The sequence below is a fragment of the Capsicum annuum genome, chromosome 3 (assembly GCF_002878395.1).
Source record: "Capsicum annuum cultivar UCD-10X-F1 chromosome 3, UCD10Xv1.1, whole genome shotgun sequence".
NCBI classification, from domain to species: Eukaryota; Viridiplantae; Streptophyta; class Magnoliopsida; order Solanales; family Solanaceae; genus Capsicum; species Capsicum annuum.
The window spans coordinates 78920233-78941866 of record NC_061113.1 but is presented as its reverse complement, the minus strand read 5'-3'; the positions used below and the strand labels follow the sequence as shown (position 1 = coordinate 78941866).

The 21634-nt window shown below is 35.2% G+C and overlaps 1 protein-coding gene across 1 annotated transcript; it reads left to right on the top strand.

Moving 5' to 3' along the window:
- Positions 1–4311: 4311 nt before the first annotated feature.
- LOC107863754 (2-phytyl-1,4-beta-naphthoquinone methyltransferase, chloroplastic) lies at positions 4312–16965 on the top strand. The gene is made up of 7 exons (XM_016709877.2): positions 4312–4754; positions 4858–4922; positions 7158–7248; positions 8650–8738; positions 8986–9181; positions 15987–16086; positions 16652–16965. The coding sequence occupies exons 1-7, from the start codon at positions 4626–4628 to the stop codon at positions 16750–16752; spliced, it is 771 nt and encodes a 256-aa protein (XP_016565363.1). The 5' UTR covers positions 4312–4625; the 3' UTR covers positions 16753–16965.
- Positions 16966–21634: the final 4669 nt, after the last annotated feature.

The window sequence follows — 21634 nt, the reverse complement described above, 5'->3', positions numbered from 1 at the left end:
AGGAGTAAAAGGACCAAAACCCTCTCACCCCAAGTGAAAAAACCAAAAATTGGACGAAAAATACATTGCGGTGTGGCACACCGCTATAGCGGAGCTTAGCCTCCGTTCCACATCCTTATAGCTAAGGCTAAGTGGCGTGGCATGCTATTATCGCGGAGGCTTATTACCTCAGGGTCTCAAAATGGCCCCGAGCCCCTTCTTAAAATTCCAAAACTTTCCCAAAAATATCCTTTTAATATCCTTAATTACAATTTAAGTTGAAAATTGATATTACACATGAGGAAGGGTCAAAAATAAATTTGTTGAAATTTATGGGGTCTTACAGACAAAATGTAACATAAATAGGCAAGTAAAGGAAATCCGGGCCAAAGCTCTTATTGTTTTTGAATAAAAGACTGGAATGGAGACTTAATATATGTAGAGGCTCAAAACCTAGAATAACTACCAATATGGAGGCAGAGATGGTGGCTATTTGGAAATTGTTACTGTTTTGTAGTAGCCAAGGTTTCCAACAAATCAACCTTGGGATTGATTTTTAAAATCTCAAAAAGATGATCAGAGGAGAATGGAGGATACCTCAGAAGTTTATAGAGAAGATGGGAGACATAAAGGACATGATAAGTCAGCTAAATAATCAAGTTAGTCACATTTTTAGAGAAGCTAATTAGTTAGCTAATTTCATCACAAACACACCAATCAATAAAGAAGAAATACAACAATTTCATAATTTTACTCAGTTACCAAGCATGGGAAGGAAAAATAATTAACATGGATAAAAGTTAGATACCAACGATTAGGGACAAAACAAGGAGAACAAACCACAACCATAACAACCAGGCAAGGTAAGAAAGCATACAAAAACCACAGTTGTGTCACAATTATTATATTTACATTTGTGGCCATTACATAGGCAAAATAACTGTGAGAGTACTAACTAGTCTAAGTTATGGCAAAAAATAAAAAATGACACTATCACTAACAAAAAATGAGGGTCGAGGAACCTGATCTGTAATTCATAACCTACATCCAACTGAGAGTTCATCCTGAAGGAAGTTGGGATTACTTGTTTTTCTCCACTTCTGCTTCATCTGAGGAGAAAGAAAGGTTTAGCGAATGGATCGAAACAGAAGAGATAAAATTAAGAGCATTATTACTTGCAGGGAACTGCAAAGCTGAAATACATGGTTCAAGCCCTTTTTTTTAGTTTCACATAAACTTATGGATCTCCACTGAAAGGCACACCTGCAATGGGTGAAGAGGAAGATGGTTCAAAGGTCGACAGTGAAGGAAAAAAGGAAAGAAAAGAATAGAGACATACCTTTGAAAGCTAAAAAACAAATCCTAGCTCCTTTGACAATAAGGAAGATTTATCACCCATAACTAAAGGCGGTGGAGACCAGCGTTCGAGAGAGATAAGGTATATATCCTTAGCAGCGGCGAGAGAAGCTCAAAAGAAAAGATAAGGCTAAGGGGAGGATTAGGAAACCCTCCAATATAGGGTCTTGTTTTAAATATGTCACGACCTAATTTCATGAGTGATGATGACACCTACTCCAACCCACCAATAGGTAAACCAAACGTAGCCCAAAAAGACACGTAATGGACTAGTTGGTGGAATGTCTAATGAATACAGAAATTAAGTATACAAATAGATTGTAGGCGAAAAAATATAAGTATGATAACATACATACATATATATAAGAGAGAGAAAATAACAAAAGATTATCCCACGACTTAGTAAGGTTGGTACAAGAACCACTAATAAAAGAATAAGAGCACTAATAGTATCAATATACAAATAGTCTTGAATACAAAGACTATCCAAAATAGAGAAAGGAGAGAGAATCAACTCCGGCTCTGAGAGCTAACCTTATCACCGAACTCTAACTATGCCCCGAATAGAACGTCAGCAACGACAACTAGTACTTTGATCCGCACCTAAAAAAGATGAAGAAGTATAGTATGAGTACCAAAATAATAGGTACTTAGTAGGCATCATTATCCAACTGAGCTAAATCATAATAAAAACATAATAAGATACGAGAATTTAAACTAAACTCAGGGATAAAAAGGCAAACCTGAAATAATGCTCCGGCTGACAGATAATAAATAACAATGTAGATAATATCGAAAAGAATACAAACTAACTACAGCCTAACTGGGCCCCCATAAGCCTAAAAGGCACAAACGAGAGAAAATAATCCAACTGAGCCCAATGAATGCAATTAAAAAAGAAGTTCCACTAAAAATAATTATAAAGTCACCAACCACTGACGCCGCCATATCTATGGCTTGTGAAAGTTGGGAAATGAAATAAATGAGCGCAAAAATTGGAATCCCCTCCATTATTAGCTCTAGTAGCCACTTTTAGAGGTGAGTCACCTTTTAAGCAGTCCTTCATACCAGGGGCACTACAGCTAAAGCGGTAGTTTGGCCGCTTTAGCGATCGATGGGAATATCATGCTTCTACTAAAGTAGTTCTCTGGCCACTTTAGCTTCTTCTGCTTTAGCGATCAAATGGTCGCTTAAGTGGTCACACCAGCTGAAGTCTGTACCAGAAATTTGGCAAATTTGTCAAGTTTCTGATCAGCCCATCGAAATTCATACAGAATCCCGTGAACACAAACGAACTATGCTATCCTACCTAATTCGATATTTCACAATTAATAGCACCCTCAAAATTTCCATCTCAGATCATTTCGATGAAATCTGGGTCCCGAACCCAATGACTATTTTGACCAAAATCCACCAAATAGCCCAAAATGAGTTCGAAGGCGTTGGGACCCGAACCAAAGACTCTGAGTCTAAAATAGATGTTTTGGATCTAACAAAACTGTCAAAATTGACATACGAGGCCGTTAACATGAAGTTTAAGCCCGATACCCAAGTCTCAAGAGCGAAAACTTCAAAATAGAGAACTGGCTCTTAAAATCAAATGAACTATCCGGTAATCAAACTGTCAGCTCCAGCAAGTCATAAATGACTTGAAGAAGCTATGGAAAATTTCTAAACAATGAATTAGTGTAGAGATCCAGGAAATGACCTGAAGGGTCATTACAAAATATCTGAATCTGATCAATTTTTAATCGGGTTTAGCTGTAAATATTTTTTATTGTTTGTTTTTTGGCTTGGGTTGTTGGAAGCCCATAAAGGCTTCGTTAATAAATTAATAAAAAGGGCCCTGGGGTCCAAAATTTGTTTTTAAAAACAATTTACATGGTACGAGTTTCAGGACTTATCTGTGTTATATCCTGCGCCCCTATTCAAACTGTGTATTACTCTTCCTGTCCCAATTTAAAAGACTCACTTTATTTTTTGTCAGTTCAAAAAAGGATGTTACTTTTTTTATTTAGTAACAATTTAATTTTAAAATGCCTGTATGCATATGACTTATTTTAAACAGAAAAGGTACAAATATACCCCTGAATTTTAATAAATGGTGCAGATATACCATCTATCATACTTTAGGTATAAATATGCCCTTGCTGTTAATAAAAAGGTATATATATACCCCTGAACTTTAATAAATGGTACAGATATATCCTCTGTCATACTTTAGGTATAAATATACTCTTGCCGTTAACTAAAATGTACATATATACCCTAAACTTTGATAAATGGTATGAATAAGCCCTTCGTCATACGTTAGGTATAAATATACCCTTGCCGTTAATGAAATACATATATACCTTTCTCACTAACAGCAGGACACGTGCCACAATCTTGTTCATTTGCCCTTTATTAATTTAATTTATTTCATCCTACACGAAAATAATTTTAGTTTAACCCACAAACCGATTCAAATAATAACCCAAACCCGACCTGGTTTAATAGAACCTTCAAGACGCATCTCTATTCACACATATTCATTCTCTCTTTCTCTTTCTATTAGACCGGATCGAATTTGGATTATTATTTGGATCGGGTTATGGGTTAAACTAGAGTTATTTTGAGGTGGTGTTAGGATAAATTAAATTAAAAAAGGTCAAATGAACAGGATTGTGACACGTTTCCTGACATTAGTAAGAAGAGTGTATATCTACCTTTTCATTAACGATAAGGGTATATTTGTACCTAAAATAGGACGAGAATATATCTATACCAGACATCAAAGTTTAAGGGTATATTTATAACTAAAGTATGATAAAGTGTATATCTCCATTTATCAAAGAGCAGAGATAAATTTGTATTTTTTATTAACGGTAAAATATATTTATACACAAAGTATGACAAAAGTTATATCTGTACAATTTATTAAAATTCAGCGTATATGTATGCCTTTTAAATTTGATGTCAAAGTCAAATTAATTCGATATAAATTGCAACAGATTGTGTAGCTGATACGCAAGAATTTGTAGGAGCATCACTGATTTCAACTGACTGACATTTATCATTTTTAAGTTAAAATTGAGAACATCTATGATATACAGAGGGACCATTATAGACGGACAAAACTGACATTATCCTTCTAAACAAATAAATAAAAGTCATCCCCGATCAAACGGCAGAGCTACAGCCAACAAGTAATAAATAAAAGTCATCCCCGATCAAATGGCAGAGCTACAGCCAACAAGTATAAGGTAAGGTAAAGAAAAAAGGGCAGAGCTGCAGCTAGCGAAGTGACAATGGCTTCCCTTCCCTTTGGTTTTTCTTCACTTCCCCGGTCCAGTTTCCGTCCGACACGCAACTTGAAAATTCGGTTTTCCGCTGACCGTCAAGCACTGTTTAACCGCATTGCCCCTGTTTATGATAACGTGCGCACCACGTGTCTTCTGCACTAAAAAGGAATTCGCTATTCAAATTGTCACTTCCTCTGTAGCTATAAGTTTATTGTTTGCACAATTGTTATGCTTGCAGTTGAATGATCTCCTGAGTTTGGGTCAACACCGCATATGGAAAAGAATGGCTGTTTCTTGGAGCGGGTAAAAGCTCTTTCTCACTCCCTCCTATTTTATACCGTTTATGTCCCATTTTACAGGATACTGTATACAGTAAATTAATATTGTAATGATAGTAGAATTCTGTTTCAATACTCTGAATGACTACAACTTCTATAATTCCTCTAAATCTTCTTTTCTCAATTAAGTTCAAGGCCTTTGAGCTTGATCTTTAACTTGTATGTGAATTCAAGGTTCTTAGAGCTTGATTTCGAATTATAATCTTCAACTTGAATGTAGATTTAATTTGGTCGTCACGAGTGCTTTGATAACCGCCAGAGATAATAATTATCTCATGTGCAAGTAACTTTGATCTTGATCGTCTTGGGTATTTGATTTACCTCTTTGACTATTTCAAACTTGTACTAGAATTAGTATTTCAAACTTGAACTGAATTCTTGAAGTTTGTAGCTTGTAGAGAAATTTATAGCCTCTAATCCCCTAGCTCTGTCTTGTTTCTTGTCCTGAATTCTTGTCCATTTTTTGAATTATGAGGATTCCCATTTATAGTTATAGTTATGAGAGACGTAGAGGCTGAAGCAAATTTGGAGAACAATTCCGCTATATTGTGGATTCTAAGGCTGGAGAGAAACAATATATGATTTGAAGGCGAAAAGATCACATTTCGGTGGTAAAAAACAATTGTATTCATATTCGTTACTACTTGGCATAAGGGGGACTTGTAAGAGAATGTGGATCAATATCTTGATTTCCTTGGTATGTTTGGGAGAAGCGTGCAATGGTTAGCTGGGCTGAGTTTTTCTTCTATAATTTCTGGAAAATCTTGGTACTCTGTTAATAAACTTTACCCTACCTTGAAAAGGAGTTTCAGGGAGAAGACTTGTGATGATGACAAGCTTGTTTTCTTCGATTGATCGACTTGAATCACCGATCAATCAAGTTGAAGCAGTTACAAGATCACAATTGATTAGTCAGAACATGCCGCTTGGATATACGACACATTTTCATTGGCCTTTGATTTGTCTAGGCATGCCACGTCATTTTGGTATAAGGCATTGAGACCATTGGCTTTTGTTCATTTCAATCAAAATGCTACGTCATTTGACATGTGGTCATGTTTGGCCTCTAGAATAAGATGACATCTTGGGTTGATGAAGTGACTCATAATTTGTATCCCTAATAAATGGACTAGCCCAATAAAAGTGAACCTTTAGTTAATTTCATATTTATTGGACTCAAATATTTATCAAATTCTATTAGCCAACAATATTTATTTGGACTAATATATCTTGAATTTAAAATGTAGGACAAGTTATTTTATGAATTTGAATCCAATACAATTTAAATGCTTACAGTCACCATTTGATATGACATTGATGTCAAAATTTACTCTGAGTACATCTTTTCTCTTTCATCATAAAAATGATTTTTACATTAAAAACAAGAATCTGTAAACCAAAAAATTAAGGAATGTTCTCCCAGTTGATACTGATATTACATAATCTCACCTGTTTCTTTGGCACCATTCACATTTTGGTAACGAAGAAATGCCATATTTCCTTTCATCTGACAGTATCTTTTGTCCAATTGGTACTTCATACAGTTCGAGAAAGATGGAAGCTTCTTTTGTGTCTGCAAATGTTTCCCTTCTACCGTTCTACGGTTAAAGCCGGAGGGGATTCATTATTAAAACAGTATGACATCAACATACTAGTGAAATCATACCAGTGGGGTCTAAGTAGAGTGTATGCGGACCTTACCCCTATCTCGTGGAGGTAGAGAGGTTGTTTCCAAAGGACCCTTGGCTTAAACATTATATATCTGCATTTCGTATAACAAATACTATGTTCGGATGAACCCGCATCAGAAGAACTGCATCTCTTACTAGGTAAAGCATGACATGCTTGTGCATTGTTAATAAACTAATAATGGTTAATATTGAAATAAACTGTTTCTTAGGAAAGTGAAAACATGCCAGACATTAGGAATGTGTTTTAAGTTCTCTGCACTATCAGTATAGCTAATAAATCTTTTTCCTTTTGATAGGCCAATTCTTACTATAAACTAGCAGTATAATTGATGGAAAAATTGTTACACTGTTAGTGGCTTAGTGCATCTTATTTAAGTCTTTAAAGGGGGATGAGAGCCACAGGACAATAAAATTTCTACATCTTTTACTCTGTTCCTAGTCAGATAATTCTTGTATTTGGACAATGTTTATGACCTAGTTAATCCGAAACTATTGAGCTTGTATTGCAGAGCTAAAGAAGGGGACGACGTACTAGATATCTGTTGTGGAAGTGGGGATTTGACATTTCTTTTGTCTGAAAGAGTTGGACCCCATGGCAAGGTTCACTTCTCTTTCTATTTGTTATCCCTGGCTTGCTTTTATTTTGTTATTCATTATTTCTGTTCTTCCACTGTGTGATTGTGGGTTTTAGTTATTATTCACCATTCGAGAAGCAACTCAATTGTTTCATTGACCATTCTGAGAAATGCCATAAGCTTATTTGATTAGACAGCTCTATGGAATTACCGAAATGTGAAGACATAATTATCCTTCCTTTGTTTTGTTAGAAATGAAAACAATAGGAAAAATAGGAAAGAGAGGATATGAATTACTGTGGTGTTTAACTATCACATGGAGATAAGAAGTTAGGAAAGATAATATCCTTACAAGGAAGAGAAAAAAACTTGTGCTCCATTAACTGTTCTATCACCTGCTGTTTTGTTATCAAGAAATCATTTTAATTGTCAAATCTTCTTCACTGTTGTGAGAATCAGAAATTAACTTATTTCTGTTCAGTTACGTTTTCTTATGCTAATCAACATCCTTCATAACATAGCAAATTAATGTGTCTCTTTATGCATCTTCCAATTCCGCCTCTCTGATTCTGCTTAATGAAAAATCTCATTAGAGGCCCCTATAACTTCGCATAGGAGAAGCCATCTCTGGCACAATTCTTATAAGTTCTTATTACTCCTTGAAAGGGAAAAAGAAAAATTTTCTTGAATGACCTTGAGCCTGGTGATAATGTAACTTTTAGTTGAAAAGGTCCAGATTGTTAGGTTGATTTTGTTAGCTTTGTTTTACCTTTTCTCCTCTGGTGTGTATCTACGGAATAGCATCATTTAGCAGTTAAACTAGTTCTCTGGAGTACTGTTCCTCTTCTACTTATTCCAATTCTCAGCCTTATTCTGTCCTATGTTATTACTCAACTTTCTGAATGCCAAATGTGTTTCAATATGCAAAGTTGATCTATAAATGTTAGCCATATATTTGTACTGCGATTTGAGGGTGATGATTATTATTGAGACCTAAAATTACTACATCTAAAGATTATTTACTTCAGAATCTTTCTGATGTCAGTCTTGCCTGTTAATTAATGTTTCTTTTTGTTGTCCCTCCTTGATCTTCAATCTTTTTGGGTCTCTGGGTTGCTACTGGCCATTCTTTCATTTGAGTTTGGCTCCCGTTAAAATGAAATCTGCCGTTTTCATATTCAAATGTTCCGTTTTTCATTTCAAACATTTAATAAAAATCAGCTCACAGCAGAGCCACATAATTCTCATGTCACGAAAATATCTTCTGTTATTTGACTATAGTTTGTAAGCTTATATCTACATCAGTTTTTATAATGAAACAGGATTACATAATCGAAGTGGTCTAGGCTAGTTATCTTAATTTCTGAATTTTCCGATGTCAAATTTTACTGAACTTACTTTTTCATCAGTATGTGTGGCTTTGCAGGCGGCCGGTCTTGATTTCTCAAATGAACAATTATTAATCGCTTCGACGCGGCAAAAATTACGTTCGAAGGCATGTTACAAGAACATCAAGTGAGCATTGGTAATTTTAACTTTCAATATATTCAAACAGATAATGTTTGGAGGGTTATTTGCCAACACAGTTTCGCAAAATCCACTTGTAAAAAAATAGATCTAGTCAAGTTTTGAAATGTTTTAACACACTACATGTATCAGTTACATGTACATTATCTTCTGTACTCTTACCTTCTTACTCCTTCCAAGTAGTTTTTCATGTTCCCTGAATCACTTTGAGGGATTAATACATATGATTATGAAGGTGGATGGAAGGCAATGCACTTGATTTACCCTTTCCCGACTCCTCCTTTGATGCTGTTACTATTGGCTATGGGTTACGAAATGTGGTCGATAGACATAGAGCTATGGCAGAGATATGTCGAGTTTTAAAGCCAGGCTCAACGGTATCTGTTCTTGACTTCAATAAAAGTATCAACCCCTTGAGCACGACAATCCAGGTAGTTGTTGGCAGGTTAATACATTTTTTCTCACATCACCCCAAATTATATAAAGTTATCGGTTTCATCATCTTTTACTTTATCTGACGTGAAACATACAGTTGTCACGTCCCAAAATAACCCCTAGGCGTGACTGGCTCCCGATAACACCACTTGCCGGAAGAATCGATTTTCTATACATTCACAATATCTAGAAACACTGAGATGAAAACAAATACAACTCCACATGCAAGAAATAATCATTAACGCAGGGTAATTATCCAACAAAGATACTGCATAACGATTTATGAAAACGACAATAGTTTAGATAATAAATCTCTAACCCAAGTCCTACACTAAGTTCATGGAGCATCTAAACAGAGTTACATGAGTTCAACTTTTGGGCATGCAAACCCAACGAAAGGAAACATAAGCTAAAAATAACTAAAGATGAATGACAGCCTTCACGAACAATGCTAAGGCTCACCTTAGCGATAGAATCCACACGTAAAGACAGTCAGCCTCGAGCGTCTCTCTGCAACCGTATCTGAACGTTTGCAAGTGAGCTATATAAATATAACCCAGTAAGATCCTCGACCTGCTACTTTAATACTCCTGGAACAAGTATTAGAAAGTACAAAATACACAAATAATATGTACATAATATCTCTCATGAAGTAATGTCAATAAGATCCAAAGGAAGTTAAAAAATGCCACCTTATATCTCAACTCAATCCACACTCACAATTTGTCATAAACGGCAGTGAAGGTGATAGGCCTAGCACCCCGACAAGTCCACGGCAGCATATATAATGCCCCAAAAAGGCTACTACGGCAGCATGTACAAGCTCCTAACATATTACGGCAGCATAATTAATGCCCCTAACATATTACGGCAGCATAAGTAATGCCCCTAACATATTACGGCAGCATAAGTAATGCCCCTAACATATTACGGCAGCTATGTATGCCCCTAGAGACTATAACGACAACGACGAAAAATATGTTCAACTATAACTAAACAACTCTCACCAAACTTTACAAATACATATCCACAAATAATCAATACCACCGATTCTACCAAGTCGCACGCTTGTTCCAACAACACCAGGCAGAAAAACATAATTGTTATAAAGCAAATTCGAAAAGCCAGCATCAAAGCTTAAAGTCTCACTTACCTCGCTAACGACAAGTTCCACAACCTCCCTATGCGTAGAACGCCAATCAAATAGCCTTCAATGGCTTCAATCTATGCAAAAATATTAAATAACGATATCAATTATATTATTCGGGGTCAGATTCCAATATCCTTATTGTTCAAGGTTAATGCTAAACCTTAATATCTCACATCATTATCCATGAATTAAGGATAATTTAATAAGGGAAGGGTACCAAAACAAAAATTTCAAAATAATAACCAATGATTTCTAACCCATAATGTCAGTAACTTCACTATTTAAATTTCTACCTTTAAGAAGCGATTCCAGTGCCAACCATTTCTTTCATCACTAATCAATTATTGCCTTAACATTATTGTTTCCCTTACAGTAACAAAGAATGGTTGGATTCTACCCTTACAACAATCAATTTCTACCCTTACAGTAACAAAGAATGGTACAAACAACACTTTATGAAAATCTCAAACATATACACATATATTAGTTACTGCAGCAACAGACTATTACCACTATGAAGAAGATCAAACATACATTATTTGATGCTTTGCCAAAGTTCTATGCCAAAACTGCAAACAAATTCATGCCTTATCACTTCACGAAAATGCCTGCCAACACCGTGTAGATACTCGGTGTTTATCTTTTGGTACGCTATTTTGCTTTTTGTTTTCCCAGGGATAAAGGATCATATTATATAGCCCTAGTACTGTGAAACTGAAAAATGCTCTTGACTTGTCCCCTTTTAAAATATTAATAATTGGTTATAATTACCAGTTAACCTTTCATTAAAAAGGAAATAATAAGATGGCTATTACAACAGTTTGAAATAATGATGGACATTATCCATTTCATAAACACTAATTTTGGAAAGGGAAAAGTCATCAATAACTACTTGTATTTAGTCGAGGTGCGCGCAAGCTGGCCCGGACACCACGGTTATAAAAAAAAAGTCATTATTTCCACCCTAAACTATATCCGAAAAGTCGAAGACACACCTAAACTATTGAAGTCACCTAATACACACCTAAACTATTTAAAAGAGAATTTTCTTACACCCTAACGCATATACAACCACTCTCATGATGGGAGGTGTTCTGCACTCGTGACACACCATCAACATCGCACTGCCACATCAAATATTATGTGAAAATTACAATAAAATAAATTCTATGTCATTATTATTGCTTCTTCTTCACTATACACCATCAATTCACCATTAAAGAACCACCATTGAAGCTATTATCACCCACATTCCCACCACAAATATTTCCACAAAATACCATCAAATTCAAAGTCACACCAAAATATTGTTACTATTAAAACTGCAACAACGTTTTTACTAAATTTCTTAGTTTGTGGAAAAATTTTCGTTTTAACCATAATTTTTTTTTTTGGTTAGGTTTTGACCATAATTGTAGATCTTTCAGAGGAGACAACTTGTTCGTATTTATTTTTCTCCTTTTGTTAATAAATTATTCATTTTTTGTTACAAATTTACTTAACAACTCCCATTTCCACCATAATAATGCTAAAAAAACTCAAATCTTTATAAGAAAATTTTAAGATGACCCACAAAAAATTGAGATCAAAGTCACATTAATTTTCTTCACAAGATCCACCACAAAAATTACACTACCACCGTTGTTATTAACGAATTTTACAACAACAATCACCACAAATTTTTGTATTCACCATCAAAATCACAACATTATCATTTTCAATGTCAAAAGCAAAAGTATACCCACAACTATTTTTTCATTAATCACCAATTTCACCACCAAATAGTGAAGAATAAACACTTAAATAGTGGAAAAAAAAAATAGATCTAACGAAGTAAAATGACAGTGAGAAGAAAAACAGAGAAGAGAAGAGAAGAGAAGAGGGACAAAACGAAAAAAGAAGAAGAAGAGGAAAGGTTGTTGATGGAGGAGAGGAGGCTATGATTTTTTTTTTTTAATTTCAAATAGGAATAAACAATGTTCATGGAAGATCTGCAACTAATACTCTCCAACAATAGCTATCAAACAATAAAGAGATAGAATTTCAAGTATTGAGTTTAAATTGATTTTCTTGTTTTTTAGATGATGAACTTTACCTTGCAACTACTTTAAATTTTTTTTATTGGTAAAAAAGTCCGTGTGGCTACATTTTAAAAGAAAAAAAAAACTCGCCTGTTTTCTTTTTCTTTTTAGTTTGTTGCCACATCAGCTTTTGGGGTGTAAATAAATTAACTTTTAAATTGTATAAGCGTGTAATAGGTTGTTTCAATAGTTTAGGCGTGTCTTTGACTTTTCGGGTATAGTTTAGGACGGAAGTGATGACTTTTCCCATTTTGAAAATGAGGAATTCCATGGGATCCCTCCTTGGATTTTTTTATTTGTGGCCCTTAGACAGAACATATTGTTACTTAGCAAAAATGATGACAATAGTGGAAACAGAATACTCTTGAAGCTTATCATGCTCTTTTAGAGTGTAGCAGAAGCGGGAGCAGTAGAAGGGGAAGGGGAAAATTGCTTTATGAGAATTCTATGCGATTGGATATCAATTGCAGTATAGTTCAAGATTATTACTCCATATAATATCGGCAAAGTTGCTATCTGCATCCATATACATTCTCTGCTCATTCTTTGTAATGTTGGGACCATATTTTCGTCACAAGTCAGAAAGCAAGCCACTTTCCTATCCATCAGATGTCGGGGATTAATCTGTTATTTTGCATTATGGATGATTCCAGAATCTCCATAACAAATTGTTTTGTGGCAAACTTCTTAGGGGTCGTTTGGTAGGAGGGATAAGGATAACTAATTTTATGGTTGGTCAAGGATACACACAAAGTCAACATGATAATTGTGTGTATTTTCAAAAGTCTTCAAATGGTTCCTTCATTTACTTGTTATTATATGTGGATGACATGTTGATTGCTTCAAAAGACATGTCTTTGATCAAGAAGCTTAAATCTCAACTAAGTAATGAGTTTGAAATGAAGGACCTTGGTGCAGCAAAGAAGATTCTGGGAATGGAGATTTCTAGAGAACGACAAGCTGGAAAGCTATACTTGTCTCAGAAAACATATGTTCAGAAAATCCTTGACAAGTTCAATATGAGTAAGAGCAAGTCCGTCTCAACTCCTCTAGCAGCTCACTTCAAGATATCTTCTGAATTCTGTCCTAAAACAGAGGAGGAAATTGAAATAATGTCCAATGTTCCCTACTCTAGTGCAGTTGGCAGTCTCATGTATGCTATGGTTTGAACTAGACCCGATCTTGCATACGCGGTGAGTATGGTAAGTCGGTATATGCACAATCCTGGAAAGTACCATTGGGATGTGGTGAAGTGGATTTTTCAATACTTGAAAGGTATGGTTAATCTTGGTTTGGTCTTTGATAGGAACAAGGTGAGATCTAATGATGTTGTTGGGTTTGTTGATTCTGATTATGGTGGTGATCTTAATAGACGCAGATCTCTGTCCGGGTACATCTTTACTTTATGTTCTGGTTCTATTAGTTGGAAAGCATCTTTGCAATCTATTACAGCTCTATCCATTATAGAAGCGGAGTACGTTGCAGCTACTGAAGGTGTGAAAGAGGCTACATGGTTACGTGGTCTTATTCTTGAGCTTGATGTTTCACAAGATACTACTGTTGTGTTCTCAGATAGTCAGAGTGCAATATATCTAACAAAGAATGATGCTTATCACTCCAAGACTAAGCATATTAGTGTGAAGTATTATTATATCATAGATACAATGATTGCCGGAGAGATTGTAGTTAAGAAAGTATACACTTCGGAAAATCCGGCAGATATGCTTACTAAGCCACTTCCCATTGCTAAGTTCAAACATTTTTTGAGCTTAGCTGGTGTTTACAACACTTGATTGCCCTTCGGGGTTTTTATGGTAATGACGAGAATCTACTAAATGTGAGTCAAGGTGGAGATTGTTAGAGTTGCCTCACATTATTTGTCTCTCTGCTGACTATGCCTTCCAGCTTGGTTCTTGGCAGTTGCCTAATTGTAGGAAGCCTATTGTGCAGTTACTAGTCACCAGTTTTCCTGAAAGTGCAGCCTATTTCTCAGGGGCATTTTCTGTATGTTGGTGATATATATTTTCTCTGTAACTGCTTGAGGCAGTGTTTACACGGTATGTTTACGATCTTCATCATATAAAAAAACAAGAATACGTTTTTGTATCACAAAATTACTATCCATCCAGTGACAAGTAACGGTTAAATAATCATTTTTATTTACAGCACGACCAAGATCAGAAGTTAGGGACAATCTACATTGAATATTTTTTAACAATGTTGATAAATAAAAATAATATTGTGAATGAAGTCTAAAAATATCAGATCGACAAGTACTTCTAGGAATACCATTAAACATAGGATTATAAATTGCTTGAATATAATGAATAAAGACATCAGAAGAAGGTAAACTAAAAAGCAAACAACCCATAACTACCATTTTAGCTATTTCTTTCCGGTCCCTCAATTTATTATACTTCTTCGTTACCTGACCGGTTGCTGGGTCCATTCTAGTTTGCGTTGGCCCACCAACATCCCTACCATCTCGTGTAATATTTAACTCTCTTTCGTGAGCATCACCTATATATCTCATTAACGTACCCCTTGCTTGCCTCTGCTTTTATGCTTATATATTTGTTGACAAATATTGCATTGCACCTTAGTATCTGATATATGTTCAAAAAATTGCCATGCAATGCTAGTTGTTTTATGAGCTCTTGGGGCACGGGGAGGACGGGAAGGGAGATTAACCGATTCAGATCTTACATTAGCATTTCCTACTGTGAGTGTCTCACCAATATTTTCATCATCTTCGTCTAAATTAACCGCGTCTACTTTATTTTGTTTTTCTATACCATAATTTTTCTGAGCTTCTACGTAATCCATATCGTGAGCACCTACACCTATTTCTTCCTCAAAAGGTGTACCAAGCGGTACCGGAGACGAAGGCACACGGGTATATCTACTATTTGAAGTACCTTTACCGCTAATAATTCACTTTTTACTACCACTACCGCTTCCGGGATAAATTAAACTAAAAAAATTCAAAATACACAAATATAAGAAAATTAAATATTCAACAATTAATATAATAAATAAAAATTAAACGTAAGAGATGGAACAACAATACCAAATTTTGGAAGTATCCGAAGGTTGCAACTTTAGAAACTTCCACTCGTACTTTGTAATCGCAAAATTGAAAAATTAAAGTGAGTACTTTAGGAAATTAAATATATTGAATATTTGAGAATTGAGAATTGAGATTTGAGAGAATGAGATTTGAGAGAGTGAAAAATTGTGTGAAAAATGATTTGAAGGTGTAGGGTATTTATAGAATTTTTTTTGGGATTAAAAAATATTTTTAAATGATTTTTTTTTTTAAATAAATAGGCCCAAACTAGCCGTTTGGACCCAAAAACGGCTATATAGCTATTGGGCCAACGGCTAGTTTGGCCCAAATATCATTTTTTTTAATGAACCCACTTGGTAAAAAATTTGGGTCCGCCACTGATCCAGGGATAACTCTTTCCCAACCAAACGACCCCAGTGTTTTCTTTTCCAGCTTCTCATGAGTAGTACAGTCCTGTATTAGAATATTTGTCTAATTTTTCTTTTATATGTTCTGTTTAGGAATCGATGATTGACAATATAGTTGTTACTGTAGCGAGTGGTTATGGCCTAGAAAATGAGTACAAATACTTGAAAAGCTCTATCAAGGACTTTCTGACAGGTCTGATCTTTTCACCGTATAGTTTAAGCAGTTTTAATTGTCATTTCTGCTGTTGCTTAAGTTTTGGATTTAGAATTAAAGTAACATGAGTAACCTCTTTATCTTAATAAGTTTAATTTATATACCTGCCAAACAGATAAAAATAACCTTTCTTCATATTTTCTTTATTTTCTTCTGGAGAAAAACATGTTATTCAATTTGCATGTATTTCTCAACTCTCTTCAATGTTCAACTTCATTCGTCTCCCTTGCTTGCTTACAAAACGTACTTGATTAGAACCAGAGACTCACTATCAGGGAGAAAAATTGAGAAAAAGATGATGCATTTTGAAACTCTTCATGGATGAGAAAACTGAGCTGAAGAAGAAAATAGGGAAATCCTAACTTTCCATCCATCACCCTTTGTATATTGTGAACAGTTTAAAAAATGGAAAGGTAAGACAGCAATAAGAGAGCAGACTGAAGTTGACATCAAATCATTCCTTTGATGAAAAGAAGAAGAAAAATTTCTTAATGTTCATTTCTATTGTATCTTTAATCCATGATAAATCAATGATGTGATACAGGAAACGAGTTAGAGAAGCTGGCTCTTGAAGTAGGATTTTCCACTGCCAAACATTTTGAGATAGGGTTTGGATTTATGGGAAATTTGTTAGCGACTCGCTAGAATGACTTCGACTGCTTCATCTTCCACTTGCCTTCAAAAGAGAGAAAAGATGCAGTGACAAGAGGAATGAGTGATATTTTTACCAATCGATAACAGTAGACTTCTTCCGTCGATTTCAAGCCATGCCGGTTAGTGAATTGAGTATTTCACCCTGACTTACTGAAGAATGTAATATAATTTACGCTGCACCATTATTTATTGCCTGTTTCCTAATCCTTTCCCCTCTCTTTTTCCACTATGCTATAAAAGATGCTTTAATATGCCGTAAAGAGCCTAAATTACCCCACTTATTGGAAATGGTACAAAAGCTATCCTCCACCAACCTATTAGCCCCTTTATACTTTTGACTGTTTAGCGGCCCCCATATTAAACCCCCAAAAAATATTTCATAAATGACATGGATCCCCTTCATTTGCCGCCATATAATTAATTAAATTAATTTAAAAGACCCACCCACAACCCGAATCTCCCAATTAAAATGATCTGCCCCCTTGCTTAACCCATACCCTACGCCATTTAACCCAATTCCTTACGCCCACTTTCACTTCTAGAGTCCTATGCATTCCCATATTCATAATGTTAATTGTGTTATTCATGGAATAAATGGATATCCCAAGTTGTACATTTGGATGAGTTCTCAAGAGATTACATTCTGGTATAAAACCTAAAGTTATAAACTCCTTGTATACGGTGCTCTCCTCATTTTTGTAATGATGTTATAGCTAGTCATGAAAAGGAACCTCTTAATGTAGTGTAATGACAACTTAGTCTCTGTGCTGGTTATGCGTTGATAAGCTTCATAAAGCATTAGAAGCAGAAGACATCACTTACTTGACAATCTCATCTCACAAAATTCTTTTATGGATGGAACTTCTTTTTAGACATACAAAGAGATTGTGCTTCGTCTCATAGTGCAACACTAATTGACAGGTTCTTTTCTACTTAGGATATCAGTTAAATTGTGTAGGTTATGGGTTAAGTAATGGGGTGGGTCATTTTAACTGAGAGATCCGGGTTGTGGGTGGGTCTTTTAAATTAATTTAATTAATTATACGGTGACTAATAGCCCCAATTTGTGGGAATATACTGGTTATGTTGTTGTATATGGTGAGTAATAAGGGGTGGTCCACATCATTAATGAAATATCTTATTGGGTTTAATATGGGGACTGTTAAAATAAAAGGTAATATAGAGCACAAAGATTGAGTCGGGGGTATAAGGGTGGCTAATAGGTGGATGAAAGATTGTTTTGTTCCATTTCCAATAGGAGGTGAGGGATAATTTAGATCCTTTTCCCTTTAATATGTGCAATTAATAGTTTTTAGAAAAATCTATTATGAAACAACTAATTCCCTATCCTGTCCATTTGCTCCTTTTTTAAAGCCTTCAAAACCTAGCGGAACAGAGGGACAAACCATAACTCCATGGAAACCAGAGGTGTCCACACAGAAAATATATAGCTTTATCAATTGTTGTAATTCAAAATGTACTGCTCATGGTCTTTTGTCCCACAAAAGAGATTTATTCTGACACTTGCAAAATAAGTATCTACATCGTTGCTTCATATATACTCCCTTTTATACCATTGTATGTATGTTTAGGCCTTTGATGTTTCACTAAATGAGTGTTTAATCTGTTGAGTAACTTGTGAAAATCACATCAAAGTTAATATTTTGAGATGCCTTTTACTAATTTGTGTTAGATATAAAGTGGAAGTGTGTCACTCGCCAAATATACAGGGGGCGGACAAGCACATGAACATATATGCTATCCATATAATCTACAATTACTAATGACAACCGGTAAGGACGATTCATGTATATGCAATGGCCTATGACCAACTTATACAAGCCAATCATACTATAGTGTCCAAGAAGTCTCTGAAAGAGTAAAAAATAATGCAATTGTGAAGTGGTCAGGACAAGGCCCTGCCATATCCATACTGTCAAATATGTATAACAAAAGAGTTACTGTCTCTAAACTAGCTCCCCGGGAAGGTGGAGTTCACCAACTGCTTTGCTGATATATGATAGTGTCTACTGAGGAGGTTTGCAACTCTTGTACCTGGTCTTACATTTAAAAGAATGCAGCAACCCATGCCATAATGGTGTCAGTACAGATATAACATATATTGATATGTAAGGCAGACAGAATAACAAGTATAGATAGGATAGCACCATGAAAGAACCAATACTGTTCTCAACTGAGATATACCTATGCTAGGATGTATCCTATGAAACTGTAAATCATATGGAATCACTCAAAAATTATCATACAAGTACCTTTTGGTTCTTTATTACTATGAGATCAAATGGCGCAATTATCTGTGGAACAATTAATTTAACTTATATGCTTTCAAATGGACAAAGAGTAACCTCTAATTAAAATAAGCTTCGAGGGCTTTGTATCATATGAATGACATATAAACTCTGTTATCTCTAAATCTCTTGTATGAATGATAAGTCTCGTTGTCTGTGATCTCTGACGCTACTTCATAAAGGCTCAGCTTTGAGGGACAGCCTGCAAACAAGTACTGCTACGGCCCAAAACTCAAGTCGTGATGGCACCTTTCTGAACTCCTGTGATAGGTAATCCGACCCGACACTCAAATAATAATAAGGTAAATACGTAAAAGAAGTAAAAAAATCAATTTCAGAACCTTATTGCATAAGCAAATCGATAAAGTAGTACGCAAACCAACAAACTCCACCCCAAAACTCGGAGGTCACAAGTACCAGCCTCTAATCGAGAAATTAATTCAAAAGGAGTCTAAAGTTATCTCATAATAAAGAAAGACAACAATAATATGATTAGTTTACATCATGTCTAGCTTGATTACCATGTTGATTGTTGTCAGACTTGCCTCTCTTTCTTATTTCAATGACTATTTCTTGAACTAGCAAAATATTCTCTCATGCTCCTGCATTGAACAAATCCTGCTTGTTCTGGAGGTAATCTCTGGAATCACCCTTTTGTCTTTCATGAAGGATCCTAGAAAATTTCTTATTGATAAAATTGCTCAGTGATGTAGGTTCTCATATTTGAGACTCTGCTTTAGAGATTTGGTAGCAACTGGATCATCATCTTTTACCTCTGAAACTCGACGAGGAATTCCACACGTAGACTCTTGACTCAGCATTCAGAGACAAGCAACTCAGTACCTACACATAAATTGTAAAAGTAAACAAGTGAGTACCAAACCACATGTACTCGGTAACATCGTTAATGACCCTAAATAAAATGGTGGCGATCACCACCTAAAATGCTACTACCGTCTATATCCTCCAATACCTGTCAAATTAGGAAAGCCACACCTAGTCTTACCATTATACAACAGTAATGGAGATATAGCACTATAACAGAATCTGACAAACTCAAATTAGAACAAGAGTATAACAAATCACTCAACCAGTGTTCACAAAAATATTAGCTCAAATAAAATTTAAATGATGGATGAATGCATATGACGCAACTTATGCTACACTATACTCCCACTACTCTATGCCTAGCTAGGATACATGGGGACTTGCGAGATCCGTATATCCCTCCCAAACTGTTTTTCCACTGGTCATGCAAATCATGAATCCGATTGAAACCATTTTCCATCAAAATTACAAGTAAAAAACCCACATGTAACACTTTTCCATCTGACATGCAAGCGATAGATTTGTCAAATTCACCTAGGATATTTTTTGTCGGACATGCAAGTCATTTTGAGTAAAATATTGGTAAAATTGAATCAGAACATTTTTCTATCAGTAATGCATATCATTTTCAAATTATCTTTCTCAAAATTATGTCTTTAATAATGCCATGATATGAATATAAGTGAATCTACATGACTCTCAGTAATAAGAGGAACACAAATATCTCAATCCAGGCACACAGAGTCATACTCAACTCAAAAATACTGAATACAAATTCAAATGCCATCAATCTCTCCCAATTTAATCAAATCACAACCATTGGAGGTGGCGTGGGGGTGGGGGGTGGGGGGGTTTACAATCATCATTAATAATAATGATGTCCAATAGAATCAATGTCCCACTTTTCACACTATATTCCAACTATCAAGAATAAAGGAAAACAATTTCTTCAAGCCAGATATTTTTTTACTCTTGACATAACACTGGTACCCGTATATATACTTGTCATATCATCTATACTGGACTGCCAACTCTCCATACAAATAACTAGCACATAAATATTTTTAAAGGGAGATAAAAAAAGTCTCAACGTAACTTTAAGGAAGTCTAAGAAATCAAATTGAACCTTTATCCTTTCGTAGAGCCTCCAGATGAGCCCTGTGTAATCAAATACGTATCCTACATAAGAAATTGAAACCATTGACACCCATGTTGCAATATGTAAATTTCGGATCCAAAAAGTAAATCCAGACTCCCCAAGGCCAAAAAGTGAAATTTTATTTGAATATCACAAAGAACTCAAATATGAAATTTCATAAAAATTGAGTTAAAATTGACCTTTAAATTATTAAACTATCATTTCTTAACTTTACCTGAAATTTCCCAAAATTTTCAGTTGAAAAATCAAGATTTGAAGATGAAATCATAAATAAATCATTAGTGTGTGTAAAAATAATATAAGAAATCCTTGAAAAACACTTTTTGAATCTTCCAAATTTGAGGACCCAAGCTTCAAAATTCGAGTTATGGGGTTTATGTTCGAAAACTAAATTTTCAAATCTGTCCAGATCCTTTCTTCTTGCCAAACACGAAGCCTAGGTCGCAAATATGATCGACCCGACCCATCCCATAGCAAACGCAATGATTTCTTTGTAATCACAAATACCACATGCGCGATCCAAACCCAATTTACCCCTTCACAAATGCAGTGCCCTCCACAAGTTCGAGATGACCAA